We start from the raw sequence: 26665 nt of genomic DNA on the forward strand, positions 1-26665 counted from the left end.
CTCTATGAGATCCCCCCTCATTCTTCTGAACTCCAGCGGGAACAATCCTAACCTAGTCAATCTCGCCTCATATGACAGTCCCGCCATCCCTGGAATCAGTCTGATAAACCTTCGCTGCACTCCCTCAAGAGCAAGAACATCCTTTCTCAGAATAGGAGACCAAAACTGCACACAATATTCCAGGTATGGCCTCACCAAGGCCCGGTATAATTGCAACAACACACCCCTGCTCCTGTACTTGAAACCTCTCGCAATGAAGGTCAACAGATCATCAGCCTTCTTTACAGCCTGCTGCACCTGCATGCTTACCTTCTGGATAAACTGGATAAAAGCAAATTACTGCGGATGCTGGAATCTGAAACCAAAGAGAAAATGCTGGAAAATCTCAGCATCTGTAGGGAGAGAAAAGAGCTAACGTTTTGAGTCTAGATGACCCTTTGTCAACTACAGATGCTGCCAGACCTGCTGAGATTTTCCAGCATTTTCTCTTTGCTTACGTATTTAATTGCTCAGCCATTTCTTTGTGCCTTATTATGCATTCCCCTGTTTCTGTCTGTAGGGGGCTTACATTTGTCTTTACCAATCTCTTTCTCTTCACATATCTATAGAAACTCTTAGTGTCAGTCTTTATGTTCCCTGCAACCTTACTTTCGGACCGTATTTTCCCCTTCTTAATCAATCCTTTGGTCCTTCTTTGCTGAATTCTAAACTGCTCCCAATCCTTCGGCCCTCGATGTTGTGCCGTCCTGTGAAACCACTCTAAAGCCCATCAACACTATTCCCTTATCGTCCATATGTCTATCCAATGACCATTTGAATGCCCTTAGTGTTGGCGAGTCCACGACTGTTGCAGGCAGGGCATTCCACGCCCTTACTACTCTCTGAGTAAAGAACCTACCTCTGACATCTGTCCTATATCTATCTCCCCTCAATTTAAAGCTATGTCCCCTCGTGCTAGACATCACCATCTGAGGAAAAAGGCTCTCACTGTCTACCCTATCCAATCCTCTGATCATCTTGTATGCCTCAATTAAGTCACCTCTTAACCTTCTTCTCTCTCACGAAAACAGCCACAAGTCCCTCAGCCTTTCCTCATAAAATCTTCCCTCCATACCAGGCAACATTCTGGTAAATCTCCTCTGCATCCTTTCCAATGCTTCCACATCCTTCCTATAATGCGGCGACCAGAATTGCACGCAATACTCCAAATGCGGCCGCACCAGAGTTTTGTACAGCTGCAACATGACCTCATGGCTCCGAAATTGAATCCCTCTACCAATAAAAGCTAACACACCGTACGCCTCCTTAACAACCCTCTCAACCTGGGTGGCAACTTTCAGGGATCTATGTACACGGACACCGAGATCTCTCTGCTCATCCACACTGCCAAGAATCTTACCATTAGCCCAGTACTCTGTCTTCCTGTTATTCCTTCCAAAATGAATCACCTCACACTTTTCTGCATTAACTCCATTAGACCTCTCTGCCCAGCGCTGCAGCTTATCTATGTCCCTCTGTAACTTGTAACATCCTTCCGCACTGTCCACAACTCCACCGACTTTAGTGTCATCTGCAAATTTACTCACCCATCCTTCTACGCCCTCCTCCAGGTCATTTATAAAAATGACAAACAGCAGTGGCCCCAAAACAGATCCTTGTGGTACACCACTAGTAACTGGACTCCAGTCTGAACATTTCCCATCAACCACCACCCTTTGTCTTCTTCCAGCTAGCCAATTTCTGATCCAAACTGCTAAATCATGGACTGCAGCAGTTTAAGAATATGGTTCAACAACACTTCCTCAAGTGCAGTTAGGGATCAACAATAAATCCTGACCTTGCCAGTGACATCCAGCAAATGGAAAAACAGTCAAGAATCTTTGATAACAATCTCAAACTACTCACCAAATCGATTCACAGAACCAATGAATTCCTGGACTACAGCCTGCAAAAGGTGACAGATTAAAGCAAACAATTAAAGTGTGCATGACTATGCTGCCCTTGGTACAGATGTGTCGAAGGAAGCAGAAAGTAAAAGCAACAGAACCAAAATATACCGGTGTGGTTTTGAATATTCTGTTGCGTTCATTCCAAAGCTTTCCTTCTCTTCCAGTCTTAAATATGTAGACTCATACTAGGCTATAAATCCAGAGGTGCTGGTATTCTCCATATGCGATCTCAAACGAAGACAGTAGGCAGACTATTTGATCCTGCGAGCAAAGCTGAGACCAATTGTGCTCTCATTCAATATTCACAAATCCACACTTTACATTGGGGGGCACTAGACAGGAATCAGAAGTGAGGGGTGCAGCTGATTTCAGTCCTCTCCCCCTGCATTCCTTACAACTTGCATTTTCATTGTACCCAACAACAACAAATGTATTTGGTACCTGTAATATATGATCAGCCACTCACAGGAATGTTATGAAGCAAAATTAGACCAGCAACGAGCTACAGACGGCAACATTAGGAAAGATGATCAAACCCTTGGACAAAAACTAGGCGCTGAGTGTTTTAAAGGATGCACAGAGGCATCGAGGTTTAGTGAGGTAATTCCAGGCTTAGGGCCCAGGCAGCTGAAAGTACTATCACCAATGGTGGAACAATTAATGTTGGGTATGGTCACGAGGCGAGAATTATAGGAGAGTTATTATCTGAGGGTTGTTGGGCTGGAGAAGATTACAGAGGAGAGGGAGGAGAGGCAAGGCTAAGGAGAGATTTAAAAACAAGGATGGGAATTTTTAGATTATTTAGCCAAGAACCAATGTAGGCCGGCAAGCACAAGGGTGATAGGTGGACAGAACATGGCACAAGGGAGGATATGGGCGGTGATTTGGATGATTTAAAATTTACAGGGAATAGAATAAAAGAGGTCAGCAAGGAATGTGCTGGAATATTCAATTCTAGAGTCATGAATGAGGGTTTCAGCAGATGAGTTGAGGCAAGGTTAAGTCATGGAGGTAGGCAGTCTTGGCAGTGCAGATATGTGGTTGGAAGCGCAGCTTGGGTTCAAATATGATACCAAGGCCACAAGCAGTCTCTTCACCCATAGGATTGCACCTTGAAGCACTCGAGAAAAAAAACTATTGCCAAAGAAAAGGGAGATTGAAAAGGATCAAAGACAGCTTTGGAGTAAACCAGATCAGAAAAGAGATATCTGGTCTTAAGTCAAGACGTGGGGGTGTTTTGACGTTGTAAAGTTTAAGTCATTTTTATAAATAAGCCAATCTATACATATGATTATTTGAACGAAGCTTCCAAATACGTGGGGTAGATTTTCAACTATCCTGATCAGAGTTCACCACAATTACTTTTAAATAGCAACTCTTAAATTAGAAATTACAGGGAACATTACATCTCTTTAAAACTGGTATAGAACTTCTAATCATCTTGCTATGAATTTTTTTTTAAATTTAGAGTACCCAATTTTTTTTTCAATTAAGGGACCATTTAGTGTAGCCAATCCACCTAACCTGCACATCTTTTGGGTTGTGGGAGTGAGACCCACGCAGACATGGGGAGAATGTGCAAACTCCACAGACAGTGACCCAGAGCCAGGATCGAACCCGGGTCCTCAGCGTCGTGAGTCATCATGCTATGAATTAAGGGCCTTCAATTTTCAACTTCCTCAAGACTTTGCAGTGATATACACAAGTGTTTTTGTACCGGTAGAAGTGAAAATAAGAATAAAGGCAAGCTGTAAAATGAGCTTACTTGGTGCTCCCTGGCCATGTTGAAGTCTCCTTTTTCAGTAACAGTCAGCATCTTATTACACAAATTTCCAACATAATTGTACGTACTGAAAGAAAACAGCATACCACAGTGAGTAGCAAGAATACTGCTCAAGTACTTTGATCTTCAAGAATCAAGTCTTTATTTTCAATAAACAGCTGCAAAAATATTTACAGCGATTGTGTCCCTTATTATTTTGCACCAAATATTCAGAAGTAATCTTGAAAAATAAGTTGGTCATAGATCCCATCTCATAGACAAATATTAGACTTCCGAACATGCATTTAAATTCAAATTCGATCGGGTGGCATGGTGGTGCAGTGGTTAGCACTGCTGCCTCACATGCCGAGGACCCGGGTTCGATCCCACCCCCGGGTCATGGTCCGTGTGGAGTTTGCACATTTTCTGTGTCTGCGTGGGTCTCACGCCCACAACCCAATGATGTGCAGGGTAGATGGATTGGCCACACTAAATTGCCCCTTAATTGGAAAAAAAAAAATTGGGTACTCTAAAATTTATTAAAAATAAATGTAAATTTGATTGAAGCTAAAATTATACCACCCTCAACAGTTACAGTTCATCAGGCTTCAGCTAAGCTTAACACTTCGGTATCACATTTTTGAATGAGAAGTTAGCATCTTTGAAGAAACAGCTAATTTTAGAATGGGAAACCTAAAGTCAGTTCGTTGATCTTTCAGACAAATATGAAATGGCAATGATTAACTTCTCTGTCTCCAGAAGTGCTGCCCGATCTGCAGAGTATTTCAATATTTTTTTCTATTCCATTTTTCAGACTTTAAGCTGCAGCATTTGTATGTTTAAGAAAAATCTATTATTGCATTGCGTACATATCTGGAGAAATCTATGTCCTATCTACTGCTGTACATACTCGAAAATAATGTGAAAACAGCAAAGACCATTCACTGTTTTTTCATGCAAAAAAGAAGACACCAAGTTGAAGATAGATTGACCATGCTCAATTGCCCCTAAGTGTCCAAAGATGTGCCGGTTTGGTGGATTGGCCATGATCAATGCACGGGGTTATGGGGTTAGGGTGGGGGAGTGGACCTATGTAGAGTGTTCTTTTGGAGGGTTGATACAGACTCAATGGACCAAATGGCCTCCTCCTGCCACTGCAAACCAGTAAGCAGAGGTATACATGGAGTCTGCAAACTTGCGAAAACTGATGCAGTTTAAAAAATATATATACTTTTATTAGAGGTTTTCCAATTTTGCAAATAATGTAATGAACCCTCAAAACTGGTACAGTACAGCATAAGTGATTCTGTGTTCAAAATGCAGAAAAAGACAGGAGAACACCAACACAGCTGAAACCATAGAATCCCTGCAGTGCAGAAGGAGGCCATTTGGTCCATTGAGTCTGTATCAACCCTCCAAAAGAGCACTCTACATAGGTCCACTCCCCCACCCTAACCCCATAACCCCGTGCATTGATCATGGCCAATCCACCAAACCGGCACATGTTTGGACACTTAGGGGCAATTGGGCATGGTCAATCTATCTTCAACTTGGTGTCTTTTATGCATGAAAAAACAGTGAATGGATAAATTAGGAAGAGGATAAAGCCATGGACACATGGAAAAATGGTGCACACCTTCACGTGTAGCTATTGCTCATCCAGCCGATGAAAATATAGGATAGGACTTTTGATACCCGCTCAGGTGTGGACCAAACCCCCCCCCCCAAACATACCAGATGACACCAGTGGCACATTATAACATCTTTTTCTTTAAAAAAAAATTTTTTTTTAGAGTATCCAATTCATTTTTTCCAATTAAGAGGCAATTTAGAGTGGCCAATCCACCTACCATGTCCATCTTTGGGCAAACCCCACGCAGGCACGTGGAGAATGTGCAATGTCCACACAGTGACCAGGGCCAGGATTGAACCTGGGACCTTGGTGCCATGAGACAGCAGTGCTAACCACTGCACCACCGTGCTACCCCTATAACATATTTTTCTCACATATGAGACCTACCTGTACCTTTGCAGGAGCCAGTCAACAATTCTTTAACCACCAAACAAAGAAAATTAAATACAAAAAGGGTGGCACAGTGGTTAGCACTGCTGCCTCACAAGAGCCAAGGACCCAGATTCAATCCCAGCCTCAGGTCACTGTCCGTGTGAAGTTTGCACATTCTCCCTGTGTCTGCGTGGGTCTCAGCCCCACAACCCAAAGATGTGCAGGGTAAGTGGATTGGCCACATTAAATTGCCCATGTTAAATTGCCCCATAATTGGGAAAAAAAAAATTGTATTGGGTACTTTAAGTTTATTAAAAAAAGAGAAACCTCCAAGACACCAACCAACAGGGTATCTTGGGAAGATGTACAATTCCTCTCCCCAGGACAAGGGAAACCGTCTAGAATTAAATAAAGCCAATCATAGCTTGTAGCACTGCTACTTCCCAGATAAAGAGAGGAAACCCCAGCAAAGTGGAACACCAAAATTTTCCCCAAGGATTCTTGAACAAGCCAAGACGCGCAACAAACCAAGGGGCTGGTTTAGCACAGGGCTGGCTTTGAAAGCTGACCAAGGCAGGCCAGCAGCACGGTTCAATTCCATACCATTCTCCCCGAACAGGTGCCGGAATGTGGCGACTAGGGGCTTTTCACAGTAACTTCATTTGGAAGTCTACTTGTGACAATAAGCAATTTTCATTTTCATTTCATTTCAAACCTCACACCTCTCCACCCAAATCAGAGGCACCTTTCAGGCACCACCCTCACCACATTCCTGGAATGCACAAACCCTCATGGAGAACAAGCACATCAATTGACCAGAAAGGAGGACTGCCCTTGTTGCCTGTGGCACTTCAACACTTAAAAAAAATATTTACAGTACCCAATTAATTTTTTCCAATTGAGGGGCAATTTAGCGTGGCCAATCCACCTACCATGCACATCTTTGGGTTGAGAGGCGAAATCCACACAAGCACGGGGAGAATGTGCAAACTCCACACGGACAGTGACCCAGAGCCAGGATCGAACCTGGGACCTCAGCGCCGTGAGGCAGCAGTGCTAAACAACTGTGCCACCGTGCGGCCCCAGGCACTTCAACACTGACATCACTGCCCTGCAAGAGATGCATAGAGCAGGTGAAGGGCAGCCAAAGGAACGTGGTTATACCTTCTTCCGGAGAGCAAAACCCAAGGATCAGACCAGGACGCATGGAATTGGATTCCCCATCAAGAACAAACTAGTCAACTGACTCGGAGCTCCACATCAGCCTCAACGAACACCTCATGGCTCTCGGTGTACAAGTTGCCAAGGACCAGCAGGCAAAGGTCGTGAGTGCCTATGACCTAACCCTTGATGGTAACGATGAGTGCAGAGAAGGCTTCTACTCTACCCTGGACACCACACCCTCAAAGATTTCTAAGGAAGAACAAATTATCCTGCTTGGGGACTTCAACTCCAGAGTTGGAAAGAAATGCCAACTCTGGAAAGGAACCATCAGAAAGGAAGGAGTTGGGAATTGCAACTCCTACTGGGTTCTCCTGCTCAGCAAATGCACGGAACACAAGCTTGTCATCACAAACATACTGTTCCTCCAAAAGACAATTTCAAGACTTCCTGGAGACATCCACGATCAAAGCACTGGCACATGATCAACTATGTCTTCGTATGATCCAGAGGCTAAAGGAATGCCCTCATTACCAAAGCAATGACCGGTGCAGATGAGTGATGGACAGACCACCAGCTCATCTGCTCTTGTTGAATGCTGAATAAAGGGTGCAAGGCAGGATTCTGGGAAGTGTGGAGGAACAGAGGGATCTTGGGGTTCACGTACATAGATCCCTCAAAGTTGCCATCCAGGTTGATAGGGTTGTTAAGAAGGCTTATGGTGTGTTGGCTTTCATTAACAGAGGGATGGAGTTTAAGAGCCGTGAGGCATGGATAGAGTGGATAGCCAGTGACTTTTCCCCATTCGAGTAGCATGCTTGGCTCTTGATGCAGCTCAACATTCATCTTTTGGTGCTTAGCACTGCTGCCTACGGCACTGAGGACCCGGGTTCAATTCCGGCCCCGGGTCACTGTCTGTATGGAGTTTGCACATTCTCCCCACGTCTGCTTGCGTTAAACCCCCACAACCTAAAGGTGTGCAGGTTAGGTGGATCGGTTACACTAAAATTGCCCCTTAATTGGAAAAAAAATAATTGGACACTCTAAATTTAAAAAAATGACTTGATAGCAACACTACTGACCAAATTTTTAAAGTCCTAAAGATCTGCAGCAAGTGGTGAGGGAGCCAAGACGGACAAAAACTACTCAATCTCATCCTCACCAATCGTTGTTTCGAGACCTAATTAACTTTAGAATTAGCTTCTACAATCCTATGAGGAAACCGCTGTGAAATTCACTGCTGTTGCACATATTTCCCAAGGTTTCACTGCTGCCTCACTCCACGGAGGAACCGGGTTCAGTCCGTGTGGAGTTTGCACATTCTCCCTGTGTCTGCGTGGGTTTCACCCCCACAACCCAAAACGATGTGCAGGGTAGGTGAATTGGCCATGCTAAATTGCCTCTTAATTGGAGAAAAAGAATTGGGTGCTCTAAATTTTTTTTAAAAAATGTTTCCCAGGGGTTGGAAAACCCAACAGTGAAATAGAGGCAGGAGCTGCCACTTCCACAAGCTTAACTGCATTGCCCAGCACTCCATGTGGAAGAATAACAGCCCTCCACCTGGACCCTCCAAGAAGCCTTTCACACAACCCCACCACCTCGCTCTCTCAGAACTCCTGACTGTCGTCCCTTCCCCAGCCCTCCATGTCTCTGATTCATGCACCCCATACCACAGCCCCAAGTTGTGACATCTGATCTCTTCCTTCAGCCCTTATAACCTCTATCCAGCCACAATGGATAATTCCCTCAAATTCCCAAGTGTCACTGTGGCTACAGCCTCTTGCCACTGATTTTCCCTACCTGGCCAGCAGTCTGGCTGTCAATGTGGCTGGCTCTTAGTTGTGAAAATAATTGAATACGATTTAAAAGGTTCTATTGTTAGGTTTGGCAGGACCTCAGCTTTGCTGACCTTTTGTTGGCCTCCCCAACTCACCAAGGTCAAAGCCTCCAGTCCCAATTCAGCGCCCACCTTCAGCTGTGATATGAAAGCATATTCCTCATATCACACCCATCTTCTAGCCAGCCACTCATGAACAAGTGAAACTCATCCCACCAAACAAAAGAGGGGGAAAAAATGTGACAAAAAGATAGAAGGGTGACACAAAAAGAACAATAAAAATACAATGACTGAATAAAAATGCAACAAGCAGAACAACATCAGATAAATGAAACAAGGAATCAGAAGTAAACTTGAAAAGCTTGGAAAACCAGGAATGCAGGCAACAAACACAGACAACAGAAGCCATATTATTTTACTTGTTGAGAGCATTAAGACACATGAAATACACAAATACATAATGGTTTTTGTTGTGTTGGGTGCTCTGGATTCGTGGAACACATACAGGTCACCAACACTTGAAATAATGCAACACTATTTTGTTGAATCATTAACTGTTTAACATACTCTCATTGTGGGTTAACACGATACTAGCTTTAACTAAAGACCTTTGCCTTGTCCTAACCAGTCGATGCACTCAGCACATGGTGAATGTCTGTGCTGCAGGCTGTGAGCTCTGTCCTACTAGCTAGCTGCAGCTCGAATGAGCGGGAACTCCGATGCCCCCTGTCTTTATAGTGCGTGTGCTCTAACTGGTGATTGGCTGCGGTGATGTGTGTGTCGATTGGTTCCACTGTGTGTCCATCAGTGTGTGTCTGCACCATGATATACTGGTGTATATTATGACATCCCCCCCTTTTATAAAAGAACGTACATGTGTGGCAATAAATAGTGTATGGTGAGAATGTCCCTAACTACGTGTGTGCGAAAAACATATTTACAGGACTATGTACATGAGAACTAAGCTATTTACATGGGAAGGTGCCTGGTGCAGAAAAACAGTATGCAACAAGAATAATGAGATGAACACTATATACAAACCATGTAAAGTGATCAAACGGAAGAACAAAACAATTCAGAAAGTCTATAAGTCCACAAAGTAAGTCTCTGAGGTGGGCGACGAATTTTGGTTGACCGCCTCAAGGGTCTGTTGGGAGCCGCCGGCTGAGGAGCGGGCTGGACTGTGTCAGAGTGAGGAGGATGCAGAGTGACAGGGATCTCTGCATAGTCCATGGCAGGGTCAGCAGGAGGGCGAGGCGACAGTGGAGGATCACGTAGCAAGCGTGGAACGAGACGAAGGGCGCGTCAATTGCGGCGCAGAATGGAGCCATCCGGTAGACGAACCAGGAACGAGCGGGGGGGCCACCTGCCAAAGGACAACAGCGGTTGCAGACCAGCCACCATCTGGAAGATGGATGCGGACGTTGTCACCTGGAGCCAGAGCAGGGAGATCAGCTGCACGGGAGTCATGAGCCGCCTTGTGCTGTGCGCGAGACAGCTGCATCCGTCGAAGGACCGGAACGTGGTTGAGGTCTGGGACATGAATGGACGACACAGTCGTCCTCAGGGTACGGCCCATGAGCAATTGGGCTGGCGACAGGCCAGTGAACAGTGGGGCGGAGCGATAGGCCAGCAAGGCGAGGTAGAAATCGGACCCAGCATCGGCAGCCTTGCAGAGGAGCCATTTGACTATATGGACTCCCTTCTCCGCTTTGCCGTTGGATTGGGGGTACAGGGGACTGGATGTCACATGGGTAAAGTTGTACCGCCTGGCAAAGTTGGACCATTCCTGGCTTGCGAAGCAGGGGCCATTGTCCCGACATAACCGTGAGTGGGATGCCGTGTCGACCAAACGTATCCTTACAGCACGGATGACTGCAGACGATGTGATATCGTGCAACCGTATCACCACCGGGTAATTTGAAAAACAGTCCACGATTAGGACATCGTCTCTACCCAGCGCGTGGAACAGGTCGATGCCCACCTTGGTCCAAGGTGACGTGACCAACTCATGGGGCTGCAGGGTCTCACGTGGTTGGGCCGGCTGGAAGGGCTGACAATTGGGGCAGTTGAGCACTGTGTTGGTTATGTCTTCATTAATGCCGGGCCAGTACACTGCCTCTCAGGCCCGTCGGCGGCACTTTTCCACGCCAAGATGGCCCTCGTTCCAGGACGAGCCAGCGCATGCTATGCGGGATGACAATGCGGTCCAGTTTCAGAAGAACCCCGTCTACTACCGCCAGATCATCTCTGACATTATAGAACTGAGGGCATTGGCCCGTGAGCCACCCGTCTGTTAGGTGGCGCATGACACGCTGTAGCAAAGGGTCAGCCGCCGTCTCGCGGCGAATTTGGACGAGGCGTTCATCCGTGGCAGGTAGATTGGAGGCCACGAAGGCCACATGGGCGTCAACCTGGCAGACGAATCCTGCTGGGTCACATGGAGTGTTGACTGCCCTGGAGAGAGCGTCAGCAAAGATGAGGTCTTTGCCTGTGGTGTATATGAGCTGGAAGTCATATCGCCGGAGCTTGAGAAGAATACGCTGGAGGCGAGGCGTCATGTCGTTCAAGTTTTTCTGTATTATATTGACCAGCGGGCGATGGTCGGTCTCGACAGTGAATTGAGGAAGTCCGTACACATAATCGTGAAACTTAACCACACCGGTCAGAAGGCCCAGGCGCTCCTTTTCTATCTGCGCGTAGCGCTGCTCCGTGGGGTTCATGGCGCGTGACGCCTATGCAATGGGGGCCCATGATGAGGCCTCATCGTGTTGCAGGAGCACTGCCCCAATGCCGGATTGGTTGGCATCGGTCAAAATTTTGGTCTCTTTTGCTGGATCAAAGAAAGCTAAGACCGGGGCCGTGGTGAGTTTGGTTTTGAGTTCTCCCCATTCACTCTCGTGGGCAGGGAGCCATTGGAAGTCTGTCATCTTCCTGACCAGGTTCCTGAGAGCCATGGTATGAGAGGCGAGGTTAAGGATGAACTTCCCTAAAAAGTTGACCATGCCCAGAAATCGGAGGACCGCCTTCTTGTCCTCCGGCGTTTTCATGGCTGTGATGGCAGCCACCTTGTCCGAATCCTGCCGCACACCAAACTGGGAGATGTGGTCCCCGAGGAACTTGAGTTCCGTCTGACCAAAACAGCATTTGGCCCTGTTGAGGCGGAGGCCCTGCTCACGTATACGTTTGAATACGCACTGGAGGCGACTGACATGCTCCTGCGGGGTGGTGGACCAAATTATTATGTCGTCGACATAGACGCGAACACCTTCAATACCTTCCATCATTTGTTCCATAATCCTATGGAACTCTTCTGAAGCAGATATGATCCCAAACGGCATCCTGTTGTAACAATAGCTGCCAAAGGGGGTATTAAATGTACACAGTTTCCTGCTGGATTTGTCGAGCTGGATTTGCCAGAATCCTTTTGAGGCGTTGAGTTTGGTGAAGAGCTTGGCGCGAGCCATCTCGCATGTGATCTCTTTGCGCTTGGGAATTGGATAATGCTCCCATGATATTGCGATTTTCTCAATTCGGCGGAAGGCTTTTTTACACATACCATGGAACTGACCCAGTCGGTTGGTTCCGTGACTCTGGAAATCACTCCTTGGTCCTGGAGGTCCTGCAGCTGCTGCTTGAGGCGGCCCTTAAGGGGTACTGGGACCCTGCGAGGTGCGTGCACCACAGGCATTTCAATAAGATCTTGTAGGTATATGGGAGCGTGCCCATGCCCTCGAAGACGTCATGGTGCTGGTTGATGATGGCGTTGAGTTGCGCCCTGAAAGTCAGTGTCCTGAAAGGCAGACATGTCATCAGGAGAGAGAGAGTGAACTCTCTGAATTAGGTTCAACAGCTTGTATGCCTGCGTGCCAAGCAGGGAGGCTTTCGAGGAGCCCACGATTTCAAAAGGAAGGATGGCTTTGCGTGACCTGTGCGCACTTCAAGTTGGCTCGAGCCGCTGGCATCAATGGCATTGCCATTGTAATTCAATAGCTGGCAGGCTGATGGAAGGATGGCTGGTTTGACACAAAGGCTTTGGAAGTCAGACCGCGCAATGAGATTGGCGGAGGCACCAGTGTGCAGGCGGAATCGTATTTGGGACCGGTTGACCGTCAGGGTGGCACACCACTCATCGTCTGGATCGATGCTGTATATCGACAGCGGCTGGTGTCTTTGCTTCGGGGACACACTGTTTTTTGTCACGACACCAACTCGAAAAGGCGCCTTCGGGTCCTCGGTGTCACTGCTGTGTGGGAGGTCCGCATTGGACTCGGTGACCGTGGGTTGAATTGCCCGGACATTCCTGCGAGGTTGACTGAAGCAATATGAATTGGCAGGCTGAGCTGCTCGACAGCAGGCAGCATAGTGGCCAAGTCTGCCACATCTTAGGCATTGTCGAGATTTGGCAGGGCATTGCCGTTTTAAATGGGCGGAACCACAGTTGTCCGCGAAAAGCGCGTGAAATGGCCGCCCTCATCCAGGCTGAGGCCCTGAAGTTGCTCAATTGCTTGGATGTGGGAATACAGACTCGTGGCGTTTTCGTGTAGGACACAGGTCTCAATGGCGGTCGCTAGGGTGAGCTGCTTTACTTTGAGGAGCTGCTGTCGTAGGGGGTCCGACTGAACACCGAAAACGATCTGGTCGCGTATCATGGAGTCGGAGGTGGGCCCGTAGCTGCAAGACTGCTCAAGGATGCTGAGGTGAGGGAGAAAGGATTGGAAAGGTTCATCCTTACCCTGCAAACGCTGTTGGAACACGTAGCGCTCAAAACTTTCATTCACCTCTACGCTGCAGTGAGTGTCAAACTTGAGGAGGACCGTCTTGAACTTTGTTTTATCTTCATCATCCGCAAAGGTGAGAGAATTGAAAATGTGGATGGCATGGTCCCCGGCCGTGGATAGGAAGAGAGCAATCTTCCTGGTATCCGAGGCGTCCTCCCTGCCTGTGGCCTCAAGGAATAGCTGGAAGCACTGTTTGAATATCTTCCAGTTGGCCCCTAGGTTGTCGGCGATGCGGAGCGGCGGGCAGATGTTGTCCATGATGCAGGATGACGGAATGCTGGCGGAAGGCAGATCACTTACAGGTAGGTCTAAGAACTGCTAATATCCCTCAACTCCTGGTATCTTGTTGTGTTGGGCGCTCTGGATCCGTGGAACACATACAGGTCACGAACACTTGAAATAGTGCAACACTATTTTATTGAGTCATTAACTGTTTAACATACTCTCACTGTGGGTTAAAACGATACTAACTTTAACTAAAGACCTTTGCCTTGTCCTAACCAGTCGATGCTCTCAGCACATGGTGAATGTCTGTGCTGCAGGCTGTGAGCTCTGTCCTACTAGCTAGCTGCAGCTCGAATGATGCCCCCTGTCTTTATAGTGCGTGTGCTCTAACTGGTGATTGGCCGCAATGCGGTGTTGTATGTGTTGATTGGTCCCACTGTGTGTCCATCAGTGTGTATGTCTGCACCATGATATACTGGTGTATATTATGACAGTTTTGTGAAGCTCCACTTCTGGTGATTGCAGGCTGCAAAACTGGAGCCGTGGTTTTGCAGCTTTATTTCCTCTGCCGCACTTCCACATTTGGAAAGACAGCTCAAAAGATTACCTCACAATCTAAATAAAAGCAAATCAGCCACCAGATGATGCTTAAGCACGGAATTACATTTATGGTTCCATACATCCTGCTATACCACACAAAAAAATGTTTTACTCCTCATCTAACAGGAAAAAGGTTCTCCAATTTTACATCCCAAGGGGAAATGTAAAGGAAGCAAGTTGACCCAGACATTGAAGAGGATATTTGCTCAAAGGGAGCAATATCTGAGCAACAAAATGCCATCATAAATAAATATAATGCATCTTTCGGACACCACCGAAAAATAAAAACCCAAAGACAGTCGAATTGTTATTAAAGGCAAGGGCTTATGGTTTTAATAGCAAAATGGATGGAACTGCAGAACCTAATCACATAAATGCTCGTTTAAATGCCAGAATTTTATAGTTAAAAATCAACTTGCATATCACCAAAAAGCATTGGCCTCGTCAATGATGCTATGCAAACAATTAATGAAATTTAATATACTGTAATAGTCAGGGAAACAAAATTAAAAGATTTACCTGCCGACGGCTCCACTTGCTCCCAATACCATTGCAGACAAGAGTACCTGAAGAACAAAAACTTACTTTAGAACTGGTCTATAAGTAGAGGTGAGCAAACTGCAGAAGTCCATAAAATCTAGGCATCCCAGCTATGTGTACTTGAATCACTTTCTTAATGGTTTCTCCTGTTTGAAGTTATGGGCCTAGAAGTTTGAAAGAGCCATTATTAATGCTGTTGCCTTTTGGATGGATCAATCCCTAATTGGAACAAGGTGTATTATAAGCAAGTTAATAAAAACAGACAAGTTGAGTTTCATTTGTTCCCCAAGGCTTCAAGGTACGAATCGAAGCAGTAAAAAGGCAATAAACTTGGACACTTTGTTTTAAATAACTGTAAGACAAACTGAGCAGCACTTTACAAAATAAAACTTTTGGTCTTGTAAAATTACATATCAATGATGCACGATCAATTACGATTAAAGACGAGGTAGTAACATAACTGAAGGCTTTAATGGACTTGAACCGTTCCCCAGCAGCTTCGGTACAGAATGAGGGCTGCTGGGACGGCACAGGTTCTTATACCCCGCCTGTCAGGGCGGAGCTACATACCAAACAGCCAATGGTAAACTCCTAGGTTTAACCAATGGTCTTCAGCCTCTCGGGTACTGCAATACCTGATAATACCACATTCACCCCCTGTTAAAAAAAAGAGTCCGGCGGGGGTGGTGGCCTGTGGTTATAATTGCATTTAACATGGTATGATCAGATATGGAGGTACCGTGATACCTCCTTACAGGGTGTTGAGAATATTTTCAAGCGTGGAAGATATATACATTCAGTGTTCAGTGTTCATTTACAGTTACAGTGAAGCAATCAGTCAGTCGGGTGGCCTGGCCGTCCTCCCTGATCGTACGTAGGCGTACTGGGGGTTAGCGTGCAGCAGGTGGACCCTCTCGACCAACGGGTCCGACTTGTGCGCCCGCACGTGCTTCTGGAGCAGGATGGGTCCGGGTGTTGCTCGCCACATTGGAAGCGAGGTCCCGGAGGAGGACTTCCTGGGGAAGACGAGGAGACGTTCATGAGGTGTCTGGTTGGTAGTTGTAGAGAGCAGTGACCGGATGGCGTGGAGGGCCTCCGGGACGACTTCTTGCCAGCGGGAGTCTGGGAGATTCCTGGATCGTAGGGCCAGTAGAACGGTCTTCCAGACCATTCCGTTCTCCCTCTCTACCTGTCTGTTTCCCCGGGGGTTGTAACTGGTCGTCCTGCTTGAGGCAATGCCCCTGTTGAGCAGGAATTGACGCAGTTTGTCGCTCATAAAGGAGGACCCCCTATCACTGTGTATGTACGCGGGGAAACCGAACAGTGTAAAGATGACGGTGGTTGCGGTCATGTCTGGGCAGGGGATGGCAAATGGGAACCGGGAGTACTCGTCAATCACGTTCAGGAAGTACGTGTTGTGGTCGGTGGAGGGGAGGGGGCCTTTGAAGTCCATGCTAAGGCGTTCAAAGGGACGGGAAGCCTTTATCAGGTGCGCCCTCTCTGGCCGGTAGAAGTGCGGTTTGCACTCCGCGCAGATTTGGCAGTCCCTGGTGGCTGTCCTGACCTCCTCGATGGAGTTGGGCAGGTTGCGGGTCTTAATGAAGTGGAAAAAACGACTGACCCCCAGGTGGCAGAGGTCCTCGTGGAGGGTTCGGAGGCGGTCCACTTGTGCGGTGGCACATGTGCCGCGGGACATGGCATCAGGAGGCTTGTTTAGCTTCCCGGGACGATACAAGATCTCATAGTTGTAGGTGGAGAGTTCGATCCTCCACCGCAAGATCTTGTCGTTTTTTATCTTGCCCCGCTGTGCATTATCGAACATGAACGCCACCGACCGTTGGTCAGTGAGGAGAGTGAATCTCCTGCCGGCCAGGTAATGCCTCCAATGTCGCACAGCTTCTACTATGGCTTGTGCCTCTTTTTCGACCGAGGAATGGCGAATTTCGGAAGCATGGAGGGTACGGGAGAAAAAGGCCACGGGTCTGCCCGCTTGGTTGAGGGTGGCGGCCAGAGCTACGTCAGACGCATCGCTCTCGACATGGAAGGGGAGGGACTCGTCGATGGCGCGCATCGTGGCCTTTGCAATGTCTGCTTTGATGCGGCTGAAGGCCTGGCGAGCCTCCGTCGACAGGGGGTAGGTTGTGGACTGGATTAGGGGTTCGGCTTTGTCTGCGTAGCTAGGGACCCATTGTGCGTAATAGCTGAAAAACCCGAGGCAGCACTTCAGGGCCTTGGGGCAGTGAGGGAGGAGGAATTCCATAAGGGGGCGCATGCATTCAGGGTCGGGGCTTATAACTCCACTTCGCACTACGTAGCCTAGAATGGCTAGACGGTCGGTGCTAAACACGCATTTATCCTTATTATACGTTAAGTTAAGGATTTTCGCGGTCTGGAGAAATTTTCGGAGGTTGGTGTCGTGGTCCTGCTGGTCATGGCCGCAGATGGTGACGTTATCAAGATATGGGAACGTTGCGCGAAAGCCATACCGGTCAACCATTCGGTCCATCTCGCGTTGGAAGACCGAGACCCCATTAGTGACACCAAAGGGAACCCTTAAAAAATGATAGAGCCGCCCATCTGCTTCGAAAGCAGTGTATTTGCGGTCACTAGTACGGAGGGATAGCTGATGGTAGGCGGAGTTGAGATCCACCGTGGAGAAGACCTTATATTGTGCGATCCTGTGTACCAGGTCGGATATGCGGGGCAAGGGTACGCATCCAGCTGCGTAAACCTGGTGATGGTCTGACTGTAGTCAATGACCAGCCTATGTTTCTCCCCGGTCTTTACCACCACTACTTGAGCTCGCCAGCGACTGTTGCTCGCTTCAATGACCACTTCCCTCAGTAGCCTTTGGACCTCTGACCTGATGAAGGTCTGCTCCTGGGCACTGTACCGTCTGCTCCTGGTGGCGACGGGATTGCAATCCGGGGTGAGGTTCGCAAACAGGGAAGGTGGGTCGACCTTAAGGGTCGCAAGGCCGCAGACAGTAAGGGGGGGGTTTAGGGCCGCCGAATTTGAAGGTCAGGCTTTGCAAGTTACATTGGAAGTCCAACCCCAGGAGTGTAGCCGCGCAGAGGTGCGGCAGGACATAAAGACGGAACTTGTTGAATTTCCTGCCTTGGACAGTGAGGTTTGCTAGGCTCCACCGAGTGTGACCCGGAGGCCAGGGAGATTCTTTGGTTTACAGGGTGGGTAACAAGTGAACAGCGCCTTACCGTGTCGGGGTGAATTCAGCTTTCCGTGCTCCCAGAGTCGATCAGGCAGGACGTCTCGTGGCCATTGATGAAGACCGTTGTCGTTGCTGTTGCCAGTGTCAGAGGTCGATTTTGGTCCAGAGTCACCGAGGCCAAATGAAGTAGATGCGGGTTTTGATTGGGTAGCGTGTAGTCGGCCGTGCTGGGGGCCTGGGGCCCCATCCAAGATGGCGTCTCCCATGGGTCACACCTGGTGGTCGGGGATGGACAAAATGGCGGCGGGGATGGACTAAATGGCGGCGCCCATCCGTCCAGCGTGGTGTCCGAGGGGCAAGATGGCCGCGCCCGTGGGTCGCACGTGGCCCTAGGATAGGGGGGTGGCGGTGAGTGCTGGCCGCCTGGGGCCCGAAGGGAAGGTTGCTGCGGCGGTCCGGAGTCGCTGGAGACCGCGGCCACGGCTCGTGCCTGGCAGACCCCCACAAAATGGCCCTTCTTGCCGCACCCTTTGCAGGTGGAGGTGCGGGCCGGGCAGCGCTGGCGGGGGTGCTTTGCCTGCCCGCAGAAGAAGCAGCGGGCCCCGACGGAGTTAGCGAGTCGTCTTACAGCGCATGCCTGCGGGGACAGGGGGAAGGTCTGTGGGGCTGCTGCTGCGGGATGCCACGCAGCCCAGGGGGCCGCCGCGCGGTCGGGTGCGTAGGACTGCGCGTTTCTGGAGGCAACATCCATGGACCCTGCCAGGGGCCGTGCCTCTCTAAGTCCCAGGGTGTCTTTTTCTAAGAGTCTTTGGCGAATCTCTGAGGAGCTCATACCTGCTAAGAAGGCATCCCGGATTAGGAGTTCCGTGTGCTCGCTCCCCGAAACCTGAGGGCAGCCACAGTTTCTGCCCAGCACCAGGAGCGCACGGTAGAACTCCTCCAATGATTCCCCGGGGCTTTGCCGTCTAGTTGCAAGCAGGTGATGTGCGTAGACCTGATTTACAGGGCGGATATAATGTCCTTTTAACAGTTCGATCGCAGCATCAAAGTCCTCCGCCTCCTCGATGAGGGTGTAGATCCCAGGGCTTACCCTTGAGTGCAGGAGATGAAGTTTCTGTTCTCCTGAGGGTTGCCTCCGGCCGTCTCGAGGTAGCCTTTAAAGCACGCCAGCCAGTGCTTAAATATCGCTGCCGGGTTCTCCCCGTGGGGGCTGAGTTGTAGACACTCTGGCTTGATTCAGAGATCCATCCTTTCAGCTTAAGTCTAGTCCATTAAATTGATGCACGATCAATTACGATTAAAGACGAGGTAGTAACATAACTGAAGGCTTTAATGGACTAGAACTGTTCCCCAGCAGCTTCGGTACAGAATGAGGGCTGCTGGGACGGCACCGGTTCTTATACCCCGTCTGTCGGGGGGGGGCTACATACCAAACAGCCAATGGTAAACTCCTAGGTTTAACCAATGGTCTTCAGCCTCTCGGGTACTGCAATACCTGATAATACCACAATCAATAAGGAATACTTTAGAGGAAAAACAACCATAAAGTAAGTTCAAGATAACAGAACAGAAAGACACTCTATATCTTGTATTAGTTGTAGCTCACTCTCACCCCTAAGTCACAAGTTTGAAGTCTGGGTGATAATATGGCCATCACCAAGCTCAAGTCCCACTCCAGATTTTGAGCACAAAACTTAAGTCCCGCACACCAGGGATGCTGTGGAGGAGTACTGTACTGTCGGAGATGTTGTCTTTCAGTTGAGATGTTAAACCAAATACCCATCTGTCTAGTTGGTGGGTGCAAAAGATCTTGTAGCACTATTTTGAAGAGCAAGGGAGCTATCCCAGGTGTCCTTGCTGCTACTCATTCCTCAATAAACATCACAAAAAACAGATTTTCTGGTCATTATTTTTTTTATTACGGAGATGAGGAGAATTTTTTCTCTCGAGGGTCGAGTGTCTTTGGAACTCTCTTCCCAGAGCGTGGTGGAGGCAGACTCACCGAATATTTTTAAGGCTGATGTAGATACATTCTTAACTGACAAGATAGTCAACGGGTGGGTGGCAATGTGAAGTTTGAGGCCACAATCAGATCAGCTATGATCTTAAGTGACGAAGCAGGCTAGAAGGGCCTTAATGGCCTACCCCTGCTCCTAATTCATGTACTTGTATTGCAAGGAGTCCGATGAGTGCTGTTCAGCTCTTGGGTGTGTGCCAAGGATAATATGAGAAAAATAATTGGATGTTGCAAGGCTAAAAAGGATTCGCTATATGCAGGAATATGCAAAATTTAAATTTATAATTGCAAGTCGCCATAGTCCCAGATGACCATAGGCTGTTTTCCCCTTTTTTGAGAGAGTGCTGGCTGGTGGTGATTTAACCTGAGGACCACCACACCTCAGGAAAGGGGCATGGCTGAAAAGATAGAGCCTTTATCGACAGCCTCAGCCGGTACAGGAATTGAACTGGTCTGCATCATGAACCAGCCGTCCAGCCAACTGACAGCCTCATAGCAACATTGTACTAATGGGTCATAGATGCCTGGAATGAACTTGATCCCAATATGGGGTGGGATTTACCGACTGTTCATGCCAACAGTAAATTCTGGTCCTACGGCGGGTTTCCCAGTCACGAGGGGTGCTGTCAATGGGAAATCCTATTGACAAAGTGGAACCGGTAGATCCCGCTGGCAGACCGCCTATGCCACCAAAAACACGCGGCAGGATGTTCGGTAAATCCCGCCTGTGGAATATTTAACGGTATTGAGGCCAATTGCGTGTAGATTCATGTGACAATATTAGGACAAATTATTCAGTGAATCAGATGGTGATCAGAGTGACTTCAAAGAATTTTAATGGATCTACATTTATATTGAATATAATATTATTGGCCAAGGATATTATTAAACTAGAAAGGATATTATTAAACTAGAAAGAGTGCAGAAAAGGTTTACTAGGATGTTACCGGGACTTGATGGTTTGAGTTATAAGGAGAGGCTGGATAGACTGGGACTTTTTTCCCTGGAGCGTAGGAGGCTTAGGGGTGATCTTATAGAGGTCTATAAAATAATGAGGGGCATAGATAAGGTAGATAATCAACATCTTTTCCCAAAGGTAGGGGAGTCTAAAACTAGAGGGCATAGGTTTAAGGTGAGAGGGGAGAGATTCAGAGGGGCCCAGAGGGGCAATTTCTTCACTCAGAGGGTAGTGAGTGTCTGGAATGTGCTGCCAGAGGTAGTAGTAGAGGCGGGTACAATTGAGTCTTTTAAAAAGCATTTAGATAGTTACATGGGTAAGATGGGTATAGAGGGTTATGGGCCAAGTGCGGGCAACTGGGAGTAGCTTAATGGTAAAAACTGGGTGGCATGGACTGGTTGGGCCGAAGGACCTGTTTCCATGCTGTAAACTTCTATGATTCTATGATTCTAATTGGATGATATGCATCAAATTTGAAATATCATATAAAACATAAAAATAAATGTGAGAACACCAATATAAATGTTGTTTCACTTAAAATCAATTTTGCATGTCAATCTCACAAAAACATAACCCATCTAACGTTTGGACTAAAAATTTGACTTTTACCTGCATATATCCTGCAAGTTTTAAATTTTTTTTGGAGTATCTAATTATTTTTTCCCAATTAATTGGCATATAAGCGTGGCCAATTCACCTACCTTGCACATCTTTGGGGTGTGGGGGTGAAACCCATGCAGACACGGAGAAGGTGCAAACTCCACAGGGACAGTGACCCAAGGCCGGGATCGAACCCGGGTCCTCAGCGCCATGAGGCAGCAGTGCTAACCACTGTGTCACTGTGCTGCCCATATCCCGCAAGTTTTAGTTTGTCTTTACAATGGTCAGCAACAAATTTGTACAACAGCAGACTCAAACTTAACCTGGTCATAACTAAAGTGTTTTATCTCTGGCATTATCCTTGCAAATCTTTACTGTATGTTCTCCATGGATTCAATGAACTTCTTTAATTTTGTGCTCAAAACTACAGAGTACTCGAACTGTATCTCAAATAATGTTGCGTGCTAATTTATTGGGTCTTTACTCAAGTACTCAAATATTGCTACTTATAAAGCCCAAGATATACATAGCTTTATCTATGTGTGTGGGTGTCTTTAGGGAATTATTAATTTGAAATTTTAGGTCTTTCAGTTTATCTACATCTTCAGTGCATTTCCATCATGCATGAACTAACAAAGAGGCGGGGTTCTTCGTCTGCATCTGCCTGATGACCGGACATTCCCGCCCGAGGACATGGTCCACGACACGTCAGTGGCGATCTTGCGGCAGGCGCAGCCCAAGAGTCCAGCCCAATGAGTATAAAGAATCATCAAAAGGAAAAGGACCATCAACAAAAGGAAAAGGAGAAATGCCGATTGGGGGGAATCATAGATTTGAGCCAGGGATGTCTGATGGAAATTTTCAGAGATGGGAGGAGAAAGGAATTAGGACACTCAAACATTTGTTTCTTGGGGGTCGGTTTTCAGGATTGAAGGAGCTGGGAGCAAAGTATGGAGCAGGGGGAAATGTTTAGATACATGCAGGTTCGAGACTTCGCCAGAAAGGAGATACAGAGCTTCCCGGTGGAGCTGGCCTCTACGTTGCTGGAGGAGGTACTGGCGACAGGACTGGAGAAGGGGGTAGTGTGGGCTATTTTGTAAGTGGAGAAGGCATCGTTGGTTGGGATCAAAGCAAAGTGGGAGGAAGAGTTGGGAGAGGGTATGGAGGAGGGGTTCTGGTGTGAGATGCTCCAGAGGGAACGCCTCCCCACCTCATGCACGAGGTTGGGGCTGATACAACTGAAGGTGGTATATAGAGCACACCTTACAAGGGCGTGGATGAGCCGATTCTTTGAGGGGGTAGAAGATGCGTGTGAGCGTTGCCCAGGGTGGGGGGTGGGAGGCACAAACCACTTTCCTATGTTTTGGTCCTGTCCAAAGCTGGAGGATTACTGAAGGAGGTTTTTAGAGTAATCCCTAAAGTGGTGCACGTGAAACTGGACCCGGGCCCTCAGGAGGCCATATTCCGGGTGCCGGACCTGCTGGGGTTGGAAACGGGTGCGGAGGCAGATGTTGTAGCCTTCGCCTCGTTGATTGTCCGAAGGCTGATCTTGTTGGGATGGAGATCAACCTCTCCACCCTGTGCCCTGGCGTGGCAGGGAGACCTGCTGGAATTCTTGACTCTCGAGAAGGTCAAATGTGAACTGAGGGGAAGGATGGATGGGTTCTACAATTCATGGGCGTTATTCATTGTGCACTTTTGAGAATTGGATTACATCGAACATTAGGTTTGGGGGGGGGGGGGGGCACTGTATGTGTTAATGATGACTATGGGTGTTTCCTGATTCCTTTTTCTTATTTGTTTGTGTTAACATGCGGGTTGCTGTTTGTGGGTTTGGTGGGAGGATGGGATTGTTGTTATTGATATGGGGATTGACATTGCATTCATTACTGATTATTGTTTATTGTTGGTGGGTGTAAATTTGGGAGAAAATGTTCTAAACTTGTGGTAGTGGAATTAAGAGGTATATGCTTGGAATGTATCAATCTGTAAATAAATATAAAAGTGTGTAAAAAAAGCAAAAGGAAAAGGAGAGGCATCCAAATGAAAATACTTATTGCAGCGGTAGTAGGGCAGAGCGACATAGCACAAAAAAACCCACAGGAATTGGGGAAACTTTAGAAAAAATTAACCATAGAAAATTATCAACACCCCTATTAAGGACAATCCCAAGGACAATCAACCATATCAAACTAAAGTTATTTTTATCATCTCCACCAGGCATAGTGTTGCACTTACTTGGAATTTGCCAAGTTCAGGTAGAAAGAATGATTAATCCTCTACCTTAGAGATAATCGTCCAGAATCTTCCCACCCAGGCAGGTGTACAAATCTGATGCCAAATAGCAGAATAGACAGAAAAAGAGACCTCAACAGGCTTGCCATTCCTCACATTGTGCACACAAGCCTCATCACTACTTTAATACATGCTACCTGTATTTATTAATTTAATTAAGAATGAGATGTTATTTAAGAATTATCAAAACTTCCATACCTCATCTTTCCCGTACAGCAAAGCAAATTTATCCTTGTACTTGTGAACACATTGACCAAAGTCCAACAAGTCACTGCTGGTGAACTTTATTCCTTGGAATGTGGGAATCCTTTTCTCTATCCCATCTAGCAGTTCCACAATGTTTACTGCAATGAGTAAAAGTTATGTTAGATTTGAGGGTCATGTGATAGCAAGAATCTGCTGCACACTTTTATACTTACAAGATACTCCAGTAAATTCAGGAAGATGGTAATAGTAGAAAGGAGTGCTGGGGGCAGCAGATGCCACTTCCTTTAGAAATTCTATCAAAGCCTCTGTAATGACAAGTTAATTTCTTATCAACTTTGTGCAATATGAAATGAAAATCGCTTATTGTCACAAGTAGGCTTCAAATGAAGTACTGTGAAAAGTCCCTAGTCGCCACATTCCGCCGCCTGTTCGGGGAGGCTGGTACAGGAATTGAAACCGCGATGCTGGCCTGCCTTGGTCTGCTTTAAAAGCCAGCTATTTAGCCCTGTGCAAAACCAGCCCCTGGTTATATATTGACATAAACTTGCTAACACAGTAGTTGCTACACTTCAAAAATAATTAGTTGTGTGAAGTACGGCAAGGCATTTCAACATGAAAACATGCTCTACAATTGCACACATCATAACTGGTGAATTTTTAAGTTGCTGTTTAGGATTAGGTAAAAGCCAGAGTTGAATTGCATGATGTGACAAGAAGCATCAGGCTAAGAGAAGTTAATTTTTAAAAACAGTTCATCAAAATCATCTTTAACTAGCTTAAAATTTGAACCAGTGAAAGTTGATAACATGAAGGTGTTCCTGATTTGGCCCAAAGTGCCATAGTGGACAGAAATGGGAAGGTGACAGGGATGTGCTGAACAGACGCACAAAAGGTGCTCTCCTTCTGGAAACTCAAAATTAGACACTTATTTTTTAAATATAAATTTAGAGTACCCAATTCATTTTTCCAATTAAGGGGCAATTTAGTGTGGCCAATCCACCTAGCCTGCACATCTTTGGGTTGTGGGGGCGAAACCCACGCAAACACGGGGAGAATGTGCAAACTCCACATGGACAGTGACCCAGAGCCGGGATCGAACCTGGGACCTCGGCACCGTGAGGCAGCAGTGCTAACCCACTGCGCCACCGTGCTGCCCACTAGGCACTTTAACCCAAAATAGCCCGCTAAACCTGGGAAAAAACCCTCCCAACCTCCTCCAACACCACAACGAATGAAACATGCCAAGCAACAACAACCTGAGGAGCCGAAGAGACGGCAGAGGCAGTTAAAGCCTGGAGAGAAAGACTGAGATGATGGCGAACATGCGGAGCAATGAAGTCCCGGCCTCTCCCGAACGGAATGGACAACCAGAACATTTCCCTGGCTACCTCCCGATGAACGAATGGAGGGAATTCCTAACACAAGAACCTTAAGAGCTCAAAGACGCCATCAAACTTGAAATGAGGGCGACGGTGAAAATGGCGGTTGCAGAGGCACTGGTCACCCTGCAAGCAGCGCTGGAAAAGATGGAACAACGTCTAGAAACGCAGGAGGTGATGAGTAGAATCATAGAACTTACAGTTCAGAAGAAGGCCATTCGGCCCATCGAGTCAGCACCGGCTCTTGGAAAGAGCAACCTACTTAAGCCCATGCCTCCACTCTGCCCCCATAACCCAGTAACCCCACCTAACCTTTTTTGGACACTAAGGGGAATTTATCATGGCCAATCCACCTAACCTGAACATCTTTGCACTGTGGGAGGAAATCGGAGCACCCGGAGGAAACCCACACAGACACAGAGAGAACGTGCAGACTCCGCACAGACAGTGACCCAAGCCGGGAATCAAGCCTGGGACCCTGGAGTTGTGAAGCAACTGTGCTAACCACTGTGCTAGCGTGCTGCCCAAAGAGAGCTGGAGAAGGCCGTGACTGAGCTATTGGGTCACCTCACTGGAGACAGAGATGGCAAGGCTGGTGGCGAGGCAAGGGACTCTAAAGGGGAGCAAGAAAATCGATCGCGCCGCCAAAACTTCCACATCGTGGGCCTACTGGACATACTGAGAGCAGGAACCCCAATAACCTTTTTTTAAAATTTGTGTCACAAGTAGGCTTATATTAACACTGCAATTAAGTTACGGTGAAAATCCCCTAGTTGCCACACTCCGGCGCCTGTTCAGGACTTGTGGGAGGAAACTGGGCACCCGGAGGAAACGCACGCCGACACGGGGAGAACGTGCAGACTCCGTAGAGTGACCCAAGTGGGAATCGAACCCGGGACCCAGGCGCTGTAAAGCAACAGTGCTAACTACTGTGCTGCCCCTATGGACCAAATGGTGGACAAGCTTGTTGGAGGGGAAAACTTCCCCAAACCCCCAGAAGTGGACAGAGCCCATAGGTCATTCCGGCCAAAGCCAAAGGCTGGGAGCAACCGTAGGACATCATTATGAAACTGCCCCCGGTACCAAGACAGTGAAAAGATCTTGAACTGGGCAAGACATGTAAATGGGTGGGATACTTGATCCGGGTGTACCAGGATATTGGGGAAGACCTGGCCAAGAG

General features: G+C 47.5%; 1 protein-coding gene across 5 annotated transcripts in view; it reads right to left on the reverse strand.

The window, feature by feature from the left end:
* npl (N-acetylneuraminate pyruvate lyase (dihydrodipicolinate synthase)) overlaps nt 1–26665 on the reverse strand; it is a 130982-nt gene that overhangs the window by 39596 nt on the left and 64721 nt on the right. For 4 of the 5 annotated variants that reach the window (XM_072511245.1, XM_072511243.1, XM_072511244.1 and 1 more), the window contains exons 7-11: nt 24319–24411; nt 24098–24243; nt 14840–14886; nt 3715–3799; nt 1906–1945 (exon numbers count right to left, since the gene is read on the reverse strand). In XM_072511245.1, the coding sequence (XP_072367346.1) occupies nt 1906–1945; nt 3715–3799; nt 14840–14886; nt 24098–24243; nt 24319–24411 (411 nt within the window). Of the gene's footprint in view, nt 1–1905; nt 1946–3714; nt 3800–14839; nt 14887–24097; nt 24244–24318; nt 24412–26665 lie in introns of those variants that run through there. The other variant, XM_072511247.1, reaches the window with a different exon arrangement.

Source organism: Scyliorhinus torazame, chromosome 7 (genome assembly GCF_047496885.1).
Source record: "Scyliorhinus torazame isolate Kashiwa2021f chromosome 7, sScyTor2.1, whole genome shotgun sequence".
NCBI lineage: Eukaryota > Metazoa > Chordata > Chondrichthyes > Carcharhiniformes > Scyliorhinidae > Scyliorhinus > Scyliorhinus torazame.